Source organism: Solenopsis invicta, chromosome 6, assembly GCF_016802725.1.
Source record: "Solenopsis invicta isolate M01_SB chromosome 6, UNIL_Sinv_3.0, whole genome shotgun sequence".
Taxonomy (NCBI): Eukaryota; Metazoa; Arthropoda; class Insecta; order Hymenoptera; family Formicidae; genus Solenopsis; species Solenopsis invicta.
Genome location: NC_052669.1, coordinates 2,097,450 through 2,119,798, shown reverse-complemented (window position 1 = coordinate 2,119,798; position 22,349 = coordinate 2,097,450). Strand labels below are relative to the sequence as shown.

The window sequence follows — 22,349 nt, the reverse complement described above, 5'->3', positions numbered from 1 at the left end:
CGGTATTTTCGCGAGTGAGTGTCGTGCCACAAAAGACCTGCCACGGAGGACCAAGAGGAGGAGGAGGCCTGGGAGAGGCATCGAGCCCCAGCGGAGCAACTTTGGGGTAAATATAATTCCTTATTTATATAAATTTAATAATCTTTTTCCCTTTTTTTTTTATGTTATCAAATAAATGAAATAAAGATACCGAAAGATAGAAAATTAATATAAAATTGTATACACACCCAAAGAAAAGTTACGTTCAAATTGATGAAATTGTTTCTTTAACTTGGTTGTTTCAAGTTGAAATAAAAATACCTTTCAGGAAAATAAAAATTTATTTGATTTCAAAAAATAACCTTATCAATCATTCTTAAAGTAAATAAATTATTTCTTTAAATAATTGGTTTAATTTTAATAAATAATTATTTAATTCAAAGAAGGTACTGCCAAAAATGTAAGACACAATTTAGTTATTCTGGTTTTAAAAATATATTTCTTTTATTTAAGAAAAGATTTGCGTTGCACAACAAACTGTTTCTTCAATTTTAATAAAAGGAACAATCATAAATTTTCTTTGAATCAAAAAAATTTTTTTAACAGTATAACAATGCACAAATTTCTTTGAGTCAAACAAATATTTTTTGATTCAAAGAAACCTTTCTCTGGGTGTGTAAAAAGTAACTTTTGAAATGTCAATTATTTTAAACACAGTTTTAATTTTTGGATCTTATGTTTGTGCATTACAGTATCACCGTAGCTTCGTGGCTGAGTAACTCCGCTCGTTGCGCATCGGTCGGTGAGTCAGTAATAAATTTTCTCAATATATTTGCATGCTTTTCAAATGTCCTGCGCAGAATCAAAGCACTATATTATCGCGCAATCGTATCCGTATTTTTGTGAGTGGGTTTAAAGGAAAATTACACTATTAGCCCGTCCAATACGCTGCATAGTCAAAATACGCAATCTCCGTGATGATAGTCGCTCACGAAGTTAGCGCAGCGAGAGAACCAATCTCTGAAATTGTAACTCCTACTTTTTTTGGTTACTCAAGAAAAAGTATTTAAATAATAAACCAATTATTATATCAATAATTGTATCAATTATTATATCAGTAATGATGATGATTTAATCAATTAACTGATGAAATATCATCAGTTACAAAGTAATCACCATTTATTGAAACATTTTATTAGGTTTTTTTTTAAGGGTGCAACATCAAACGTCGACTCACTTACAATTCGACACTGCAGAGGAGAGTCAAATAACTTTTTGTTAATATCAAGCATTATACGGAGTAAAGATTAGTAATATTAACCATAAACATTTAGCCGTATTGCACGCTTAATGCAACCATTACCATATCATATTATTATTATTGCAACCATACAACTGGTTAATATACTTATTATGAGATCGCTGTTATATAACACAAAAAAGTATAGTTGTATTATTTATTAATCTTTAACTATATATGTTCATCATTTTCCAAGAATTTTTGTCCGAATGCACAACATTCTTTTGTAACCAATTGCAAATCTTCCCCTGATACTTGTCTAGCCATCGTATATTAGATTCCGCATGCTCTATCACTTGTAGCATAGTTCGCGTTGCCGCACCAAGTTCAGTCAGATGTTCTTTTGCAAATTCTACCATCTAGAAAAATAACATAGAGTGAATATATGTAAAATTACTCTTCCTCGAAAGAGTAACAAGATTTTATGGAATTGATTACATATGACCATCTATTTGTCGAATCAAAGGAAACACATATTAATAGTTGCATCATGATTTCTATTAATTTCTAAGTTTTAAATTACTCATCAAACTACAACATATCTATACTATTATTTTTCAACTTACGTCTTTCAATTCATATACTGTATTTATTTTTATTCCTGCGTACTTTATAATAGCATTGATCCTTTGTAGCGACATTCCAAAACTGCAAATAATAACAAAATTTATGTTACATTAACTTCTTTTACAAATAAATATAATTCAGTTTAAAACAAAAATCTATAACAATATAAATTAGGATATTTGTGCCCACGTAAAGATTTACATCGCAAAAGTTAGAAAAAAATAGGAATAAAGATAATTTTTTTGGCTTGTAATCACTGTTATATAGTATATCTTTACATTATATTAATGTCGTGTTGTAATCATTTCTGTGTTTTGCTGTTAAATGATCAATATGAAAATAACGAAATTGTTGTAAGTTGAATCAATTTGTCAATGTTGTAAGTAGCACTGTGATGTATTTTACAACCTACTTTACGTAAAGTAATTACTCTCCTCCTCTTTCTCTAAGAAATGTAAAAGGCTTAGTAATTATTTTTCGAGATACATAAATATAAAAAGATAATAAAAGAGTATATAAAGCTATAGGTAAGTGCTTATATCTTGCTCGTATTCTTTGTTCAGCTTGATTATTCTATTCATTGGCCAGGAATCGCATTTTTTTTATATACAGCAAAAATGTGATTATGCAAAGGTTTCTAAAAGTTTTCTTTTTTCAAATATAAGAAAATAAATGTTTTGTTCTTTAATCTTTTCCATAATAATAGACAGTATAAATTCTTCAATGATATAGTTTATTTATCTTAAACATAACAAATATGCTTGACAAATTAAGTTTTCAATGCGTGCGGTATATTATATATCGAAATAATTCAATAAGTAAGCAGCTTCAATATTTAACTGTTCAGGATTAATTGACATTTTTACTGAATGTTCTTTACTTTTATGCTTTCTGCGATAATAACATAAAAAATATACAAATACGTTAAAATAAGAAAATAAAACTACATACTTACTATTTCTTGATGTGAGCCCATTTGTTTCTAAAGTAATCAAACGCGATTGGCTGCCCGGCAACGTTGCTGGCAACTAATTCGAAAACTTGGATGGCATCCTGCTTTCTGATTCCTGAGTTTTCTGTAAAAGCCCAATCTAAATATCGATACAACAGCCATACCTCTTTTGTACAGGCTAATGCCTCCAACAACAGATCCTTTTCCGATCCTACGTTGGTATTTAAGTATCGTTGCCAAATGAATTCCCATACGCTTTGTCCACCTATTCGAACAGCCGTGCAATAAACCACGCTCTTTAAGTTCGGCGGAATCCTAAACATAAAATTTGTAACAATTACGAAATTATACGTAAATAGCTTTATTAATTATTCTTAAAAGATAATAAAAAATATTATAATTAATATATTTAATATCAGCAGGATGAATCAAACAACTTGATCAAATGCATGAAAGATACAACAATGTGCCAATAAATAATTTAATTCAAAGTGTTCCATACATGTGTAAATTGCAACTCATGTTTTAAAATGCCAAACCTTCCATTTAGCTTTGGCAGCTATAAAAAGCCGCGGGGGAGGAAAATTATTTATTTATACCATTTTAATCTTTGCTAATTTTTTATTTTTTACTAAATATAATTTTATAAATTTATTTCTCTATTTCATAATGAGGTGCTGAGATGCAAAAAATTTGTTTATTCTCTATTTTTATTTATGACAGCTTTTACAACATTAATCAAAATCATTTTTCATGCGCAACTTTAAGAAGTTTAATAAATGTTTCTTATTTCCAAATTTGATTTTAATTTTTATCATTACTAAAAAAATTTTTGCAACGCATTAATACCCGTACTTGAGAATCTCTTTAAAATCTTTTTAAATAACATAATATTTAATAATATAATATTATAAAAAGATATTTACGGATTATAAATGTCTGGATCAGGCATAGTACTCCAATACTTGTAATATTGCACAGCGTTCATAACGCAACTTTGATGGCCAAAATAACATGCCCAATTTAGAACGTTTATTCGTGTGAAGATTATTAGCTGAGAATCTTCCACGTTATCAGTGAAACCAACTTGCTTGTATACCTCGTCGAGTAGTTTTAATACAAATAACTGAAAAAAATTTTAACGATTGGAATAGTAAAATATTACACATTATTTTATAATAATAAAACATCGATTTAAGCACTTATTGATATTTGTAATATTTCTCATAAATATCTATTACTAATACTTTTATTTGACTACTTACTCTGAATTTGTTGTATGCCTGTGTTTTGATTAGCATATTGTCGAGATGACTCAGAGATAACAAAGCTGCTGTCCAGGGCAAGTATTCGGTTTCGTGAACCAAATAAGACGTAACATTAAAAGCGATGTTATAATCAAGTTTGCCAGCTCTAGCCAAGTTAAGAGCATCATCAATCAACTGCGCTCTGTTAATCGTCGAGATATATTTGAATTTTGTCTTATTTTTCAATTGTTTAATTATCATCTGCCAATTGTTTGTGTCATAATTCACTCTGTAGTACCCTATCACATAAGCACAAGTATGTATTATCAAACATCGCGTTTATATTTTCATAATATTAAACAAATAAATTAATAATATTTTCTAAAACATTTCAAGAATATCTTTTTTTCTAGAAATTTTAATCATTCCGTTTATATATATTTCAATTTATTATTACAAAAGGTTTACTCTTAAAACATTTCTAATTATTCTTTTCTTTCTTAATTTAATATAGCATTGATCAAAGGTTTTAATACTAGAATTAATCACAATTATTTGACAATTAATTTTCTCAAAAAAAGTAAAGATAAATAACGATTCTGCACTATAAAAGTATGTTTTTAATTTTTACAGAGAAAAATAATTTTTTTACCGTAAATATTTCATAAAAATATATTTACCAGTTTCTTGCACGTTAAAAAGTACCCACTGAGATGGAGTCACATCCAAATCGTTAAACATGATCGAACGTTCAGCTTTCATCCATTCTCTGGGTTGAGTGTCATTGAAATTTAATTCTTTTTCGCTCGTATAAGTAATAGGTATCCACCATAATTCCTTAGACTTATCAGATGTGATATTTGTGTCGTTATTATTAAGCAAAAAGCGTTCCTACGAAAAAAAGACGATGCATGTGTTGTTGATGCATAGTGTAATTATCTTTTAATTTTAATAATAATTTAAAAAAAATAAAATTAATTAAATGGATCTTATTTAGAGGATTCAGGTACTTTATTAGTATAACAAGTTGCATTTTATTTAAATATTATTTAACTTGTGATTGTCATCATACCTGCGTTAGCGTAAAACTATTATCATCGTAGTTTCGTAATACAGTAACTACAGGAAAACCAGTTTGCAAGGTCCAAGTATCCATTATTTCTTTAACAGTTACATTTGGGTCAAGTACTTTGTCTTTATGGGCTTGATTGGTCAAAGCACACCACAAATCATTTTGCTCGGCATTTTGATAAGCTCTATTTGATATATAGAATATATAGTACATCAATTATTTTTGCATTATACATGTAAACATTTTTTTTTTATTTATATTAATTATGGTAAAAATGATAATGTTAATTATTATTATCTAAATAATATCTATCTAAATAATATTATTATCTAAATTGCTTTATATATAAATAGTCAGAACTTCTATTAATCTTTACTCACTTTTCATTCAAATAATTGGTTAAACCCTTCTTGAAAACTTCTGTAGTGAGGAAATGATCCATCATTCTTATTATGGCCGCACCTGAGCAATTTCAATATGGATATAGTTACATCAACTTTATTTAGGATGATTGTAATCCACAAATCATCAAGTACCTTTATCATAAGAAATCTGGTCAAAAATTTCATTAATTTCATCTGGATTGTCAACTTCAACAGATATAGGATGAGAAGATTCCAAAGAGTCTAAACCAAATACATGTTGAACCTCGAGAACAACAAATTGTTCCAGCATTTTCCATGTTGGTTCCACCTGCATATTTTAAAAAAGTGCAAAAATTTATGTTGTAATACAATATATAACAAATTTACATTAATATATAAAATTTACATTGTAATATGTATATTATATAAAATATATTCAAGCTTGTTTAAAGTATTAACATTTTCTAAATTAAATTTCTTAAGTCGCCGATTTATTAACGTAATATATTATGTGTTACAATAACAATTTTTTTTATATTTCGTGTGATATGTAATCCTGTAACGATTAAATAGCGTACCGCATTCGTGCCAATATATTCCATGTAACTGGCAAAACCCTCGTTCAACCACAGATCCGTCCACCATCTTGGAGTCACTAAATTTCCAAACCATTGATGAGCGAGTTCATGAGATATTACCATTGCTATGTTTTGCTTGGTATTATTGGTCGCTGTCCTATCCTCATACAGCATTGCTGTTTCTCTAAATTAAAAATATCATACTACATATTTCCGTATTTTAGACAAATATAAATTATTTCGAAGAATTTTTATACCCTAAACTGCGCTGGCATTCCAAATATTATACTTTTAACAACTATTTGCAGTTTTTATGACATTTATGTGACTATATAAAAATTAATCGTTAATCATTTTATATTTATTTTAAGATTTTTCAACGTCTGTATGACTCATACAGTCGTCTTGTCTAAACGTTCTAACGACTGCTACCTGTTCTTTTGAGTTACAAGATGGTTGTAAAAAAAGTCACAAAGTTTTAAAAAAAGTATATAAACATTTCTATAACTGTTATGCTATTAGATTGTGTCTCTTGGAAATGTTCTCTTACTTCATATTAATAAAGTAATTATCAATCGTCAGTGTATGCTCTACATTCTTACCTATATGTTATTAATCCCCAATTTTCCATGGCGCCAGCGGAGAAATCAGGTAGCGCGACCATATCCATCTTCGGCAACGGAAACTTGATATTGAAATAGTCTTCGTAGTATCTGAGTACTTGCGATCCAATATGCAAGCTGTATTGTGATTGATCGATGACGTCGTGACGCGCCCAAACTCCAAATTTACCATCTTCCGATTTCCGTACATCAAAGTCGGAAACTATAAAGGCCACCAAGTACGTGGACATCGGTACCGAACGCTCGTAACGATCCCACACGTATGTGTCTAAACCGGAACTGATTTAGCAACATAAGAAATACTGCTTAAAACTCTGTAATACTTAAATACTAAAAATTTACTATAAAATTAATATTTTAGAAGAAACCAAATATATAATAAATTATTCTTTATGATTTCACTTATTATTCATGTCTTTACTTAAACGGTAAAAAAATAACTTGTAATTTATGAACGTTGTTAATGCCCAGTAAGCTATTGCAGAAATATGATAAATAATAGACTTTTTTATAAGTTCTATGAAATACTTAGATGAGTACTACTTTAATTGCGTTAAATTTTACGTTTTAGATATTTTGCGATAAATAGAAATCTAAATTATAAACAGAGATCCACAAGAATCATAACATTCAACCACAATCATGAAAATTAATTCAAAAGATACAAATCAGATTTTATTAGCATCGAAATTACGCTAATGCGAAAATATGATGTGCATTTACTCACACTGGAATCGGTTTTCCTTTTTGAGGCATATTTGAAATAGATGTCATATTCTTGTGACGCGCTATGGTGATTTGAAACTTAGCTTTCAAAGCCGGTTCGTCAAAACATGGGAAAGCACGGCGTGCATCAGTCGGTTCAAACTGAGTCGCAGCAATCCACCTATACAGAATTCAAATACATTTGACAAATAATCGAGGAAGGTCTTGTTTGAATCTGTACCAAACTTGAGAACGTAACAAAAATATTTAAAGTTTTACTCGTTCTCTCTAATCAAAACTCTTTGCGACTAGCCTGAATATGAAACAACCCAACAAACACCAACAGTTGTAAAACTGTTAGTTGTAATTTCCCACTTAACAATATAACTGGTAATAACAAGGGTGTTACATAAAAATTATATTGTTGAGTGTGTGTGTGAAATTAGAAGTTATATAACTGTTAGTTGGTGCTTGCTAGAAATATTATAAATCAAGAAATTTTGTAAAATAATCGCCTTTGTCACTTTCTTTTTCCATAAATTTTAATTTGTTTTTCAATGTTCAAATATATTTATGATATAATACAACTCATGCTTTTTACAACTCATCTAATGAAATGGTCCGTAGATTGAAGTTTTAGATTTTAAATTTACATTGATGAATTCAGCAGTGAATAAGATAATTGTATATCAGAATACATTTTACATTAATAAATAGTACATTAAATCAATTACAGAGCGAAGGAACAAATCATTTACATCATCAAAGCTCTATTATGATATCATTTACCTGTTTTGATTGCCGACCATGTACGAGCTTCTATAGAAACCGCGCAAATCATCATTCAGCTGACCAATGAACTTGAGATGCACAACGTATTGCATGCCTTCCCTCAACGTGTCCGACGTTCTAATCACGTAAAATTGTTTATCGGTATCGTTTTTCTGCTCAGCGATTGCAATCTTGATCTTGTCATTTTTATTATCCGATTGCTCCCTAATATTCGTAAAATTCTCATCGATCTTCATATCGACGGCGTGCAACGTAACATTGTTCGTATCCATTGTTACATTTATCAAAATTTTGACCTAAACAAATCAATCTAATAATAATATTATAAATTTTAATAAAGTTAGTCTTTATAAAACAGTCTTTATTTCAAATTAATAACACCTACATTCAAATTTTTTTCAAAAGCCTAAAAACTTGAATACTATATATATTTCTATTAAGTATGTATAAAATTCCTATAATTATCTTATTACAATATTCAAAAATTTTAACATCGTATGTATATAAAATTTTATAAAAGCGCAAAATTTTTTAATCTAACTATGTAGAATTTTTATTATTCCATACTCATTTAAATGTCCTTTTTTGATCGCAATTTAAAAAATCATCGCGTGCCAGAACAATTTACAGAGAAGTTAAAAGAACAAAAATAAAACTGAACAATAGTTAAAATTATGATGCATTTTCTTATATCCAGCATATAAATGTGAATAGTTACGTCATTTATTACGCGCATTTAATCGTTAGCAGTAACAACTTATGTATTATGAATTAGGTAAGTAAAGAATATTACACTCTTAATACTCACTAAAAGGTAATCGTTTATAGCACAATCAAACATAGATTTATCTGTCAATAATTGTAAAGACATCGCTTATAATGTCAAAAAAGACTAAATATTTTAGTAAGTACTGAGCATCTTAAAAGCACGTTGAAATATTTAATATTTTAATTTAATCATCAAACAAGTAATATTTAAATTATATCTTTATAAATAAATAAAATAATAAGTCACAATAAAATAATTTACGTTTAAAAAATACAATACTACAAACACTAAAAGTTATATATTTAAAATAGAGAGATCAAACAATATAATGTTGCACTTTCAATTAACACGTAAAATTCCTATAAAATTATTTTTTTTAAGATATAAAAACAGATATTTTTTTAAATTTGTCACTAGAAAATATTTTTGATTAATTACAAATAAAACTAAATTAATTACATTACCTCGCCGTGGAAGGTAAAGTTGCCCTCCCATATGAAAGGTATTAGCCATAATTCGTACGAATCGGGTACTACAGCTTTCGGTAACTTCACATCTATATTTTTCTTTATTAGATTTGGAAAACCGTTTCCAATTTCTGTGAGCAAACCAGTGCATGTTTGAACTTGTTTCTGCCCGTGACAAGGTGCAAAGTAATACACCAATAAACCAGTGGCGGCTAAGCTGATGAGAAAAAACACGCCCAGAAAGAAAGTGGCACACCAGGAAATCGTGCAACCACTTTTGTTTCCAAATGTAGTTGTTTGTGCGTCCATCGTCGTCGAAACGTCACAAGACTGAATTATATATGTCAGCCTGGCAAGAAAAAAGACATGCATGTGCACTTTTTAGTTTTATCTTTCTTATACTAATTATTGCTTAGCGTAATTATAAATTAATAAACGTTATTTTTCATTATCTATGTAATATCATGAAATTATTTAATGTTCATGTAGAACTTCGTCACATTCCTTCATGGTCATTGTTGTGTAATTAATTTAATAATTTTAGTGAGTCTTATCCAAAAAACACACAAAATTTTCGTTAAATCTCAGTCAAAAGTGACATCTCGACTTTATTGTGACAACCGTAATTACTTTGGTATAGGCAATTATCATTAATTCTCACTGTGACTCTCCAATCCTAATTAATATACTCTTTTTAAAATCTCCTTAACTGATACTCGCCAATCTAGCTAGTGTATTTGACAAAACTTTAAATTTTAAATTATTGTATCTTTGCTCAAAGTTAATGTAATTAAACAATTATCTATTTTGAAGGTCAACATCTAAGAAATAGGATTATGTAACTTACAATTATGTAAAGTTATAAAAAACATTTGCTATAAACAATTTTTCATGATGTAAAAAAAAGCATAATTGATAAAAATATCTAGTCCACTAAATCCTCAAATATTAATTAAAATTAAAATCTACTTACTTTTGTAATCTTTTTTCATAACGTTTTTTTATTATTATACTTAAAAATATTTAAAATGTCTATTAAATAATACTTTTTTTTTTATTTTAAGAAGAAATTATTTATATAATTTTAACAAAAATTCTACTATTTAAAAAAATAGTAAAATGTCCATGAAATATAAAATATAAAATTATATAAAATAATATATATATATATATATTATTTTGTAATATATGTAATATACGTAATATATATGTACAATATAAAATGTAATATAAATGTAAAATATGAAATTAAAAATCGATAAATAACGTAGGCTTTGTTTCTTGTATAGAAATTACAAGTATCAAGTTACACGTTATAAATGCGTTATAAATGCTAATCAGAATGTCGTATGCGCGTTGATGATTATATAAATAGTTAATGTATGCAAAAGAAGTAAATATAGAAATTTGTAAAAACAATAGCAAAAGATAAGTAAATATAAAGAGAAAGAGAAAAAAATAAAAAAAAAGTATTATATATAGATACTTGCAATAAAGAAGCGTGGAAAAGTCGGTCGAAACAATTGCAAAGATAACCATATAATTGCTGTTGAAATGATATGCCTAACGGTATCTCCTGGTCTAACAACGCAAAAAAGGGAACACACTTATTTAAATTTCTAATTCAAACTATTTTTTACTCTTTTATCTTTTTTTTTTAACTATGATGCAGTTCAACTATTTACAAAAGAACGTTTTCATGAAAGATTAACATAATTATGCAGTTATGATGTAATGCTGCATAAACCATGCTTGACCACTTAAATAATGAATGCAAAATGTAGTGTCTATTTGCCGTAATTACGAGAGGTAAACTTACACTGCCTAATTTATATTAAATAAAGAAACGCTACGCTGAATTCAGCAAACACATTATACCGCAATTCAAATATATCACATGTTTGACGACGTGTTTCTTATTTTCACAGAATTTACTTTTCACTGGTAAATTTTTGACATTTGTTTGAATTTATTGCACCTATGTTTCCAAGTTGCAAACACCCGCGAAGCAGTCAGCCGTGTCGATTTCGTGTTGGAAGAAGAATGAATGTAAAGCAATTTAAGATATTTGCGACGGCGCCGCAGCGCTGCAGTTTCCTTCGTAATATTGCCGCACTGTTACGCTGATCATTCGTTCAGTGATTCACATACTACTGTCAAGAGGTAAAGCGCTATGCAACTTCGTCTTTTTTTTTGGAAGAGGGAACGATGAAGTTACGCAATATTAATGGTTCACATCTGTTTAAAAACTTATATCCGTACAAAGATGTATATTTTTCATCATAAATAAAACTTTGTTTTTCAAAATAAAGTAAATCTGTAGTTTATTTTTCTTTAAGAATACAAGAAACTAATCAATATTTAACACTTTTACGTTTCAAATTTTCAAAAATAAGCGAGTAAATGTGAAATAGCGTAGTAAAATAATAAAACTAAATCATAATTTAAATAAAATAAAAATAATGATAATGATAATGTTTATCAAACAGTTCTCTAATATTATATTATGACCTTATGGATGCTTTTTTAATAACATAATCACATTTACATTAACTTATAATAATTGAGCAAAACGCATCAAATTTTTAAACAATACTTACAAAATTATTTGATACGATTTCAGTACTTACCGTAAAGTAGAGTGATGTAATATCTATATAATGTTGATGAATAACGTTAAACTGCTTTATACTAACAATAATAAAATTAAATACACTGGTTTTATTACAGCTATGCAAATTGATATAATTAAAAAATTATATTTTCTTCATTTTTATTATTAGCTTACTAAAAAAATTAATTAAAAAATTTTAAAATTTATATTTTAATGATAAAAAAGTATTTTTTTGTTCATTCATTAATAAAGAATAAAATAGATATACGACAAAGTTTTGTAAAAAAATCAATACAATTTTTATTATATCTATATGACATGTATCAATATCTTCAAAATAAAGCGGTATTATATTTTCCATAGCATTCTGCTGTTATAAAATACAGATTGTGACATAATAGCCGCACTTCAAATCTTCAATGAATAATTAAATTCCAAATAGCAAACTGACGTTACTTGTCATTATTTTGGTGGCAAAATTTTGCATAAAAAAATGTTATTTTGACGTCAAAGTGACAACAAATAATGTCAGCTTACTATTTGGAAACTTATCGAATAATTATTAGCAATCGATTATGTAGCTGATATTTATGTATTAAGAATAGAGGATTCTTTAATATTCTAAGTACGTATGAAGCATTGTTGACTCATTATACTATAGACAATATTTAATCTTTAAGCAAGAAACTTTTAACATATGTATAATTTGTTTGCCACATATAAATCTCTTTATTGTCTTTATTGATGAACGACTAAAAATTATCTAGTTATTTTCAACATGTATTACAATTATATTCAATGTTCCATAATGGTTGCTGAAAGCGCGACTTCTATTAATTATACATGAGTATTTGTAACAATTATTATTTATAGAGAAGAAGGTAGTATTATGATCACCCATTTACATTTTATGCACTAACTTTGTTAATAATCATTATTTTATGTAGAAACTTAACGATTATATTCATCAAAACGTTGTTTAATAAAATTAAAGTTATAAAATATTTATTGAATATTATTTATAAAAATATAGCGACGTAACATAACGGGGATAATATAGCCACCACAAAAATAAATTTAATATCTAATTGGTTTTGTTTAAAAAAAGAGACATTTTATTTCAAAATTATATATTTTTAATTATCATGATTTAGAATTTTTTTTTCTATTTTCAGAAACATCACGGATATCATTTTATCTTTGTTCAACGTTAACATTAACATTAAATAACAAGAATAAAATTATATCTCCAATGAGTTTCTGAAGCTCTGTAGACTGACAATCAATTTATTGAAGAATTATTTCGATATGAAAATCTTGATTGTAGCCATATTACCAGCTTAGATAATCGTATTAACAGAATGTTATGCTATTGTTTAACTCAAAATACGAACAGTCAATTAGAAAGTTAAATAAAAAACACTCAAGTATACATTCGTAATACACTTAAGTTTAAAAACAATGAAGAAATGTATGTAATTAAGTGCTACAAAGTACCTTGAAAAAGTTTCAAAGTGCACAAAAGTAAAAATGCCTCGTAACAAATGTCGACTGTTGCGCACTGGCATATTAGAGCTACTACATAACAGACTGCTATTAAACAAATGATTCCTTAAGTAATTACTAGAACTCGTCGCTTAATAACAGAGATAATACATGTGGCCATAATATCTACATGGACCATAATTTCACCTTCTTCTCTACTAATTATTTTGACCTAATATACAATTATCTATAATCTATGTCATGAATATAAATTAATTTCCAGTAATATGTTTTGTCAAGAAAAAATATAACTTTAGAATTGAGAATTTGGCAACAAGTCTGCTACCTCTCATAATTATTACTTCGAACACGAGAATCCTCTTTCTTGGTATTCAGCGGATTCACGGTAAAGTTCTTCAGACTTAGAGTAACGTGTGCGCAGCAATTGTGAGATCCGAAATTTATTGTAAAAGGGGATTAATAATATTATCTCACTTTTCCCATATTTAAAATATACTCCGTAATTTGGCGGCATATAATTAGGAATGTGAACACGAAACACTGTGGGCGTTATTTCACTCTGCATTATAAGTATCGTAATAATGCTGGACATATTTACAAATACATACAAAAACACATGATACTCTTGTACCAATTCGTAGACTATTTTGTAATTTCATTTCTTGTGCCGCATTTATAATTTATCGTGTACAGTCGAATTTTCGCACACCGCTTTGGCGCTGCGAAATAAATCCGGCGTAAAATCAATTCATATATGTTGCACTCACGAATAGACAAGAGAGAAAGAGAGAAAATAATTTTCTATCGATATTAACGATTACGCGGTGTTCCTCTGCAACCAATCACGAATCGTCACGTGATTGTTGTCGATCCACCGTATGTTGGCTTCCGCTCGCTCTATCGCTTGTTGTATAGTTCGCGTTGCGGTACCAAGTTCATCCAGGTGTTCTTTTGCAAACTCTACCAACTAAAAAATAATATATAAAAAATTATTACATTGCAGAATAAATTTTTGTCAAAAGAATAAAGAAGTCTTTATTAAAATTTTAAATTACAACTTCTAAAATATATCCACACTATCACTTTTCAACTTACGTCTTTCAATTTGTATCTTGTATTTATTCCTATTGTTGCTGACTTTACGATATTATTGACAGTTGATAGCGATGCTCCAAAACTGAAAATAATAAGATTTACATCAAGCTTTCATAATTAAAATATAATTCGATTTGAAATATCCACAACAAAATTATAATTATTAAAATCTCTGATATTTTCTAATTACGCAAAATGACATTTCTAATTAATAATATTCTTTTCTTCTTAAGGAAAACATTTTATTACAAAAATATATAAATATAAAAATAAAAAAAGGTTTGACTGCTTACTATTCCCTAAGATGCACCCAGTTGTTTCTGAAGTAATCAAATGCAAATGGCTGCCCGACAATGTTATTGGCGACCGATCCGAAGACTCGGGTGGCGTCTTGCTTCCTAATCCCCGAATTTTCCGTGACAGCCCAATCTAAAAATCGATTCAACAGCCATACCTCTCTTGTGCATGCTAAAGCCTGCAAGAGCAGATCTTTCTCCGATCCTACGTTAGTTCCTTGGTATCGTTGCCAAGCAAATTCCCATTCGCTCTGTCCGCCTACTCGAATGGCCGTGCAATAAACCACGCTCTTCAAATTCGGCGAAATTCTAGAAAACAAGATTTGTCCGAAAATATAGATATACATGATTAATTATTCTCTGAAGGTAACAGAAAATTTAAAATATAACAATTAATATATCTAACACCAACTACGCACGAATCACTCATCATGCACTAAGAAAAACGTTTCATTGCAACAACAAATAATTTCGGTTAAAATACCAAACAAAACTATTTAGTTAGCATAAATAAATACTTTTTTTATTTATGTATATTTCGCGGAAGCAATTAAATTTTTTATATGAGATAAAATATTCAAAAAATGTAACGGTGTACCAATAATTTAGTCTTAAACAATATATTTTTACTTACGGATTGTTAATGTCTGGATTAGGAGTGTTACGCCAATTCTTGAATTGTTGAACGGCGTTCATAACGCAATCCTCGTGATCGAAATTGCACGCCCAATTTAAAACGTCAATTCGAGTGAAGACGGTAAGTTGAGGATCTCCTCCTTTATCAACGAAGCCAACTTCCTTGTACACATTGTCGAGCAGTTTTAATATGTATAACTGAAAAATATTAAAGAATATTAGAAAATAATAAAGTATTATTTATGTTTTATGCTAATTATCATAGAATTGATCAACAATTAATATTTCTCAAATAGCTAACACTGGTATTTTGGTTTGATAAATACATACCCTAAATTTATCGTAACCATGTGTTCTGACTAGCATATCATTGAGGTAATCCATGGCACTGAAAGCTGCTTTCCAAGGCAAGTACTCGATTTCATGGGCCAAGTAAGACGTAACATCGAAAGCAATGGTGTAGTTGAGCTTGCTAGCTCTAGCCAAATTGAGAGCATCATCTATCAACTGCGCTCGATTAATCGTAGAGATATCTTTGAAATTTTTATTATTTAATTGTTTGATTATCATTTGCCAGTTTGTTCTATCATAATTTACTCTGTAGTATCCTGTAACATAAACAGAATGTATATTATCTTATATCGCATTTATATTTTCATAATATCAAACAAATAATATCTATCATCTTCTAAAACATTTTTAAAATAATTTTCCTTCTAGAAAAGTTTCCTCTTATATATTTCGATTCACAATAGCTTTTTAAATTGATTCAAAAATTTATATTATTAATTAGAAGACTCATTTTCAATATATTTTTAATAGATTTTTTACAAAATTATTACAAGAGAATTGTTGATAAAGTGCAAATTATTTAATAATTAATATTTTCTGAAAAAATTACGCAGAGAAAGAGACATCACTAATCACAGAGATAATAGAGGTAACCGTAATGTTTCCAGTAGCCATAATATTATATACCTTCTCTTCTATTATAAAAATATATTTTTATTTTTATCGTAGAGAAATATGATTTTTTCATCAATATTAGAATGAATATTTCATTAGAATATAATTACCCGTTTCTTGAATGTTGAAAAGTACCCATTGGGATGGGCTCACATCCACATCGTTAAGCATAATCGTGCGTTCCGCTTTCATCCATTTCGCGGGTTGAGTATTATTGAAGTTTAATTGCTTCTCACTTGTATAAGTGATAGGTACCCACCATAATGGTTCCGACTTGTCCAATGTGATCGTCGTGCCACTATTACGAAGCAAAAAGCGTTCCTACAAAACACAAACAATACTTAATACATAGGCAATTATAAAACACTTAAAGAATAACCACTTTATTAATCAAGCAATTATCTGCTATGGAATGTAATATTATATACTTTGTATATTTTTTTCTGTTTGGTGACAAAACATTGTCTAATAGAAAGAAATCAAGGGAAAGATGGCTGTACGAGTTAGACATACTCCTATTCATTAAAATCTCATTTAACAAGTCACGTTATATTCAATTATTATTTAATTTGTGATTGTCGGCATACCTGTGTCAGCGTAATGCTGCCGTTGTTGTAGTTTCGTGTGACAGTAATTACAGGAAAACCGGTTTGCAGGGTCCAAGTATCCATTATTTCTTTTACGGTTACGCTCGGGTCAAGTACCTTGTCTTTGTGAGCTTGTTTGGTCAAAGCAAGCCACAAATCATTTTGCTCGGCACTTTGATACGCTCTATTGAATACACAGAAATACCGTCAATTAGTCTTATATAAAAAAATTAGTTGAAAAAATATTATTTATAAGTAAAGTAAAAATGTTAATCATTTGTCAAAATATGTATAAATTAACACTTTTACTCACTTTCCATTTAAATAGTTAGTTAAACCCTTCTTGAAAACTTCTGTCGTGAGGAAATGATCCATCATCCTTATTATAGAAGCACCTGAGCAATTTAGAAGTATAGAAATAATTATATTAATTTTATTTAAAATCATTTATAATCTACATATTATGTTAAGTACCTTTTCCATAAGAAATCTTGTCGAAGATCTCACTAATTTCATCCGGATGGCCGACTTCAATGGATATAGGATGGGAAGATTCCAAAGCGTCTAAACTAAATACATTTTGAAGATCGTGAACGACGAATTGTTCCAGCGCTTTCCACGTCGGTTCCACCTGCACGTTTCAAGAATGTAAAAATTGACATTACAATATATATAACATATAAAATATATTCAGGAATGCTTAAGCATTTAACACTTTCTAAATTAAATTACTTAAATTGCTGATTTATCAACGCAATATTACGATAGCTACTTTAACGTCGCGTGCGATGTATAATCTCTTATCGATTAAATGGCTTACCGCATCCATGCCGATGTATTCCGTATAACTGGCGAAACCCTCATTCAACCAAAGATCCGTCCACCAACTTGGAGTCACTAAGTTTCCAAACCACTGATGTGCAAGCTCATGAGCTATCACGACGGCTACTCGCTGCTTGCTACCGCTGGTCGATATGCCTTCTTGATACAACATCGCTGTCTCTCTAAATTAGCAAAATAAAAAAAAATTACTTTTGTATGGATTAAAAGGATATTGTAATGAGATTTAAGGATTAATTAAATTAAATTAAGAGGATAACTGTAATGAAAAACATTAGGAAAATTTCTGCATATGCAAAGCAAATTAATACTCGTCCCGCATTATTCATGTTATATTGTAAAATATAATTAAAAATATTCTTTAATTTTCTTTTATACAGTAATGAAGCAAATGTTACTAATTGCGCGCAGGATATCTTATTACCTGTACGTTATCAATCCCCAATTCTCCATGGCGCCAGCAGAGAAATCAGGTAACGCGACCATATCCATCTTCGGCAATGGAAATTTGATTCTGAAGTAGTCCTCGTAGTATCTGAGTATTTTCGGTCCAATATCCAAGCTATATTGTGATTGATTAATAGCATCGTGGCGCGCCCAAACTCTAAAGTTACCATCTTCCGATTTCCGTACATCAAAGTCGGAAACTATAAAGGCCACCAAGTACGTAGACATCGGTACCGAACGCTCGTAATGATCCCATAAATATGTGTCTAAACCGGGCCTAATTTTTAATCAGTAATATCGATATTAATATCGAAGAAACCATATTACTAGAAATGTGCAAATCAAGAGTTTTTAATCTTAAATTAATTTTATTTCTTTGTTTGAATCGTAACTTTTAATTTGTTGACACATAACTTTTAATTAACAACATCATTATTGTTGAGCAGAATTTTTTGATAATATGATAAGAAATTTTTTACGTAAGAAAAATAATATTGATTATTTTTTATCACCTCTGTTTTTAAACAGTAAAAAATATTTTTAAATTATAAACTTTTTCAATGTCAAATAATCACAATAGTATAATATATTTATTGTAGACTTTTTAAAAATTTCATGAAATAGTTAAATAATTATTATTTTAATTGCGTTACACTTTATGTCTTGCGCTAAACGACAGCTAAATTGTAAAGAAAAATCTATTCAATTAAATTCAATTGCAATCGCGGAAATTACTTCAAAAGATACGAACCAGATTTATGAAAGCGACGCAAACGGCGCCAACGCGAAAATATGACGTAGAATTACTCACACTGGCATCGGTTCCCCTTTTCTGGGCATATTCGAAATAGACGTCATGTTCCTGGGACGCGCTATGCTGATTTGGAACTTGGCTTTCAAAGCAGGTTCGTCGAAACACGGGAAAGCACGGCGCGCATCCGTCGGTTGAAACTGAGTCGTAGCAATCCATCTATAATGCAGAATCCAGATACCTTTGGCAAACAGTCAACAGAAGTCCTTGTTCGAGCTTGTACGTAAGCCAACACGCCACCGCAACAAGATTGTTCAAAGGATAATCAGTCGCTCTACTCTCTAATCAAAACACTTTGCATCGATAAGCCCAACTATGAGACAGTGTTAGAAATCAATAAATTTAGCGAAATATTTATAGTAATATCTTCTCTCTCTTATTCTTCCTTTTTAAAAAACAAATTTAAATTAATCTTTTGTTTAAAATTACGATAGCATACAACCATACTTTATTTATTTAATCAAATAGGTCAAAGTTTCAGGTTTTGATTTTTTTATTGATTTTTATCATTTATATCTTAATACATTAAAGTACGTTCTTTTTTTTTATTAATTTTTGATCCGGGTCGCTATCAAAGAAAATCGCTATCAAACTTTTATATTATCTCTAAATGCAATATAAAACAATTCCTAATTTTTTTATTATTTTAGTGCAACATTTCTTTAAATAGTACGTTTAATTAAAGCAATTAAAGCAATGAAGAACAAGTTTCAATTTACACTTGCTACGAAATTTCATTGCAACATTATTTACCTCGTCTGATTGCCAACCGTATACGAGCTTCTGTAGAAACCCTGCAGATAGTCGTTCAGATGGCCAATGAACTTGAGATGCACGACGTACTGCTTGCCTTTCCTCAACGTGTTCGATGTTCTAATCACGTGAAATTGCCTGTCGGTGTCGTTTCTCTGGTCCATGATCCCGATTACTTTGGTGCTCTTATTATTAATTGAGTACTCCCTGATACTCGTAAAACCTTCATCGATTTTCATGTCGACGGCATGTAATGTAACATTATTTGTATCCTTTGTTACATTTATTAAAATTTTTACCTAAACAGATCAGTAATATTTCTATTATATTTTTATAAGGCAGTTATAAAATTAATAATACGTTCAATTTTAAAGTGCTACGAGATTTGAATACATATGTTTTTATGCGTAAAGTTCCTAATTTTGTTTTCTTTTATAATTATTTTGCATCATTTCTGTAAATAATTTTTTTATAAACTTAGAATTTTAATACAATATAGAAAACAGATAAATTTTTATTTCGTTAATGTTGCAAAAATATTTTTTTTTTTACAGAAACGTATTTTCTACTTCATTCAATCTTATTTTACAGTCTCCATACTTGGAGAGCACGATTCATAGATTATAGATATCACGTTTCGGATTCTCGTTTGGCTATTTCCTGTCCCCTGTAAAAAAAACAACCATTTATATCATGATATAGCCAAAATCACAATTATTCAATTTAAGAGAGACATGTCATAAACCTTTATTTATCTAATCTGCGAATAAGAGCAAAGAAAGATTTAATTCTATTAATCTAATTTTAACAGCATTCTAACAAAACAAATTATTATATATTCTACACAATTTATCTTTTTCTGCAATTTAGTTACAAAATATGTTGAAAAGATATCAAGATTTTTCTATGAATAAAATAACTAAATTTCTACTGTTCCTAACGTTTCGAGTGTAATAAAGTATTTTGACAGTTATATATTCAGAAAGAATATTTGTGATGAAATACAGATCTGAAAATAATTATGTTAAATTATTAGAAAAAAATTGTATGAGATTAATTTGATTGCTAGAATGATAAAACTGTTTGCAGCAACGTGCTTGGACCTTCTGCATAATTATCCTATCTACATAATTATTTTAATGATACCTAACGTAAAATAATTTTTTGGATCTGTACATTCACTTAAATTTTTAGATGCTGCAGTAAAATTATTCTTTCCGTGTAGTTTTCGAATAACTCTACAGAAATTATTAAAGCAACTAAATTTTTAGGAAAAATAGAATCTTTTAAGAGCCGATTTTAGCATATTTCTTCTCCTATATATATATTTTACATTCTATGTAAACATTTTTAATGCAGCTGTAATAATTATAGAATTCTTTTACCTACGAAAAATTACGATATAAATGTCCTCCTTCAGTGATAATTCGAAAAATCAGAGCCAGAACAAATAGCTCGCAGTAAGTAAAAGAACAAAAACGAAACTTAACAGAGACTCGGAACGCACGTGATCTGCCTAAGCCTATTCCCCATGAATCCCGCATAATGAAAGTGAACGGTTGCGTCAATCGCTAGGTGCGTCTCTCTTTGCGTGACGATAGTAACAGCTTACGTATAGAATTGGGAATCAAGTACGTAGGCTTTCAATTCTCACTAGAAAGTACACGTTCGTTACGCAGTCAAACCGGTTTATCTGTCAATAATTTGAAATCGTAAAGAAACCTCTTATAATGTCAAAAAGAAAAAGAAATATCTTAGTAAATATTCTACATTCGTACAATATTTCGTACATAAATTCTTCACGGTCTTAAAAGATTTTAAAAGATTTTAATGAGCATTACAATTATTAAATTGCTCGTCAATTTAATTTGTGATATTCCGGCTTCAGTTAAGGATTGTGTTTCAAGATCGATGAATGCGGCGCGGAGTTCACGTGATAAAGTTTGTCCTCTGTAAACCGACGTAGGCTCTCTCATCTTCGTAATTAACCAATATAGAATATTAAAATCAGCAGATCTTAGTGCCTAATAATAAGTTCTGCGTAAATTTTTATAATCTCCAGTGCACATGAACTACGCGCCGCGTCAATCTTGAAACACAATCCAAACTACGTAATATCACAAATTACATTATCAATTAAATTGATTAATTTAATAATTCTGATGTTCATTAGCATATTAAAGAAACTGTAAAGTTGCCTAAAAAAAGACGTTCTTTTAATATATACTGATTATTGCGATAAATATTACTACATACTTCGGTAGTCGAATTGTTAAGATACTCGCACGAAATGTGGAAAGATCCAGGCAGATTCGAATCCTGGCTAAGATGTTATTTTTTGCAATAAATTCTTTACAGTCTTAAGAGATCTTAAAAAATCTT

The 22,349-nt window shown here is 29.1% G+C and overlaps 2 protein-coding genes across 5 annotated transcripts in view; both read right to left on the bottom strand.

Annotated features, from left to right (window-relative positions):
- Positions 1-1,064: 1,064 nt before the first annotated feature.
- Positions 1,065-12,131, bottom strand: LOC105205290 (aminopeptidase N). The gene is made up of 15 exons (XM_026130666.2): positions 11,236-12,131; positions 9,414-9,765; positions 8,178-8,476; positions 7,411-7,569; positions 6,663-6,962; positions 6,061-6,244; positions 5,654-5,810; positions 5,498-5,579; positions 5,118-5,301; positions 4,726-4,936; positions 4,064-4,344; positions 3,725-3,924; positions 2,802-3,113; positions 1,846-1,927; positions 1,065-1,638 (listed from the first exon to the last, which is right to left on the bottom strand). The coding sequence occupies exons 2-15, from the start codon at positions 9,723-9,725 to the stop codon at positions 1,447-1,449; spliced, it is 2,955 nt and encodes a 984-aa protein (XP_025986451.2). The 5' UTR covers positions 9,726-9,765; positions 11,236-12,131; the 3' UTR covers positions 1,065-1,446.
- Positions 12,132-12,732: 601 nt separating this feature from the next.
- LOC113002651 (aminopeptidase N-like) overlaps positions 12,733-22,349 on the bottom strand; it is a 39,912-nt gene continuing 30,295 nt past the window's right edge. For 3 of the 4 annotated variants that reach the window (XM_026130580.2, XM_026130582.2, XM_026130581.2), the window contains 13 exons: positions 19,968-20,266; positions 19,215-19,373; positions 18,381-18,680; positions 17,937-18,120; positions 17,591-17,747; positions 17,430-17,511; positions 17,117-17,300; positions 16,640-16,850; positions 15,894-16,171; positions 15,562-15,761; positions 14,925-15,236; positions 14,632-14,713; positions 12,733-14,503 (listed from right to left, as the gene is read on the bottom strand). In XM_026130580.2, coding sequence (XP_025986365.1) covers positions 14,354-14,503; positions 14,632-14,713; positions 14,925-15,236; positions 15,562-15,761; positions 15,894-16,171; positions 16,640-16,850; positions 17,117-17,300; positions 17,430-17,511; positions 17,591-17,747; positions 17,937-18,120; positions 18,381-18,680; positions 19,215-19,373; positions 19,968-20,266 — 2,598 coding nt within the window. In that variant the 3' untranslated portion in view covers positions 12,733-14,353. The remainder of the gene's footprint in view (positions 14,504-14,631; positions 14,714-14,924; positions 15,237-15,561; positions 15,762-15,893; positions 16,172-16,639; positions 16,851-17,116; positions 17,301-17,429; positions 17,512-17,590; positions 17,748-17,936; positions 18,121-18,380; positions 18,681-19,214; positions 19,374-19,967; positions 20,267-22,349) is intronic. The other variant, XM_026130579.2, reaches the window with a different exon arrangement.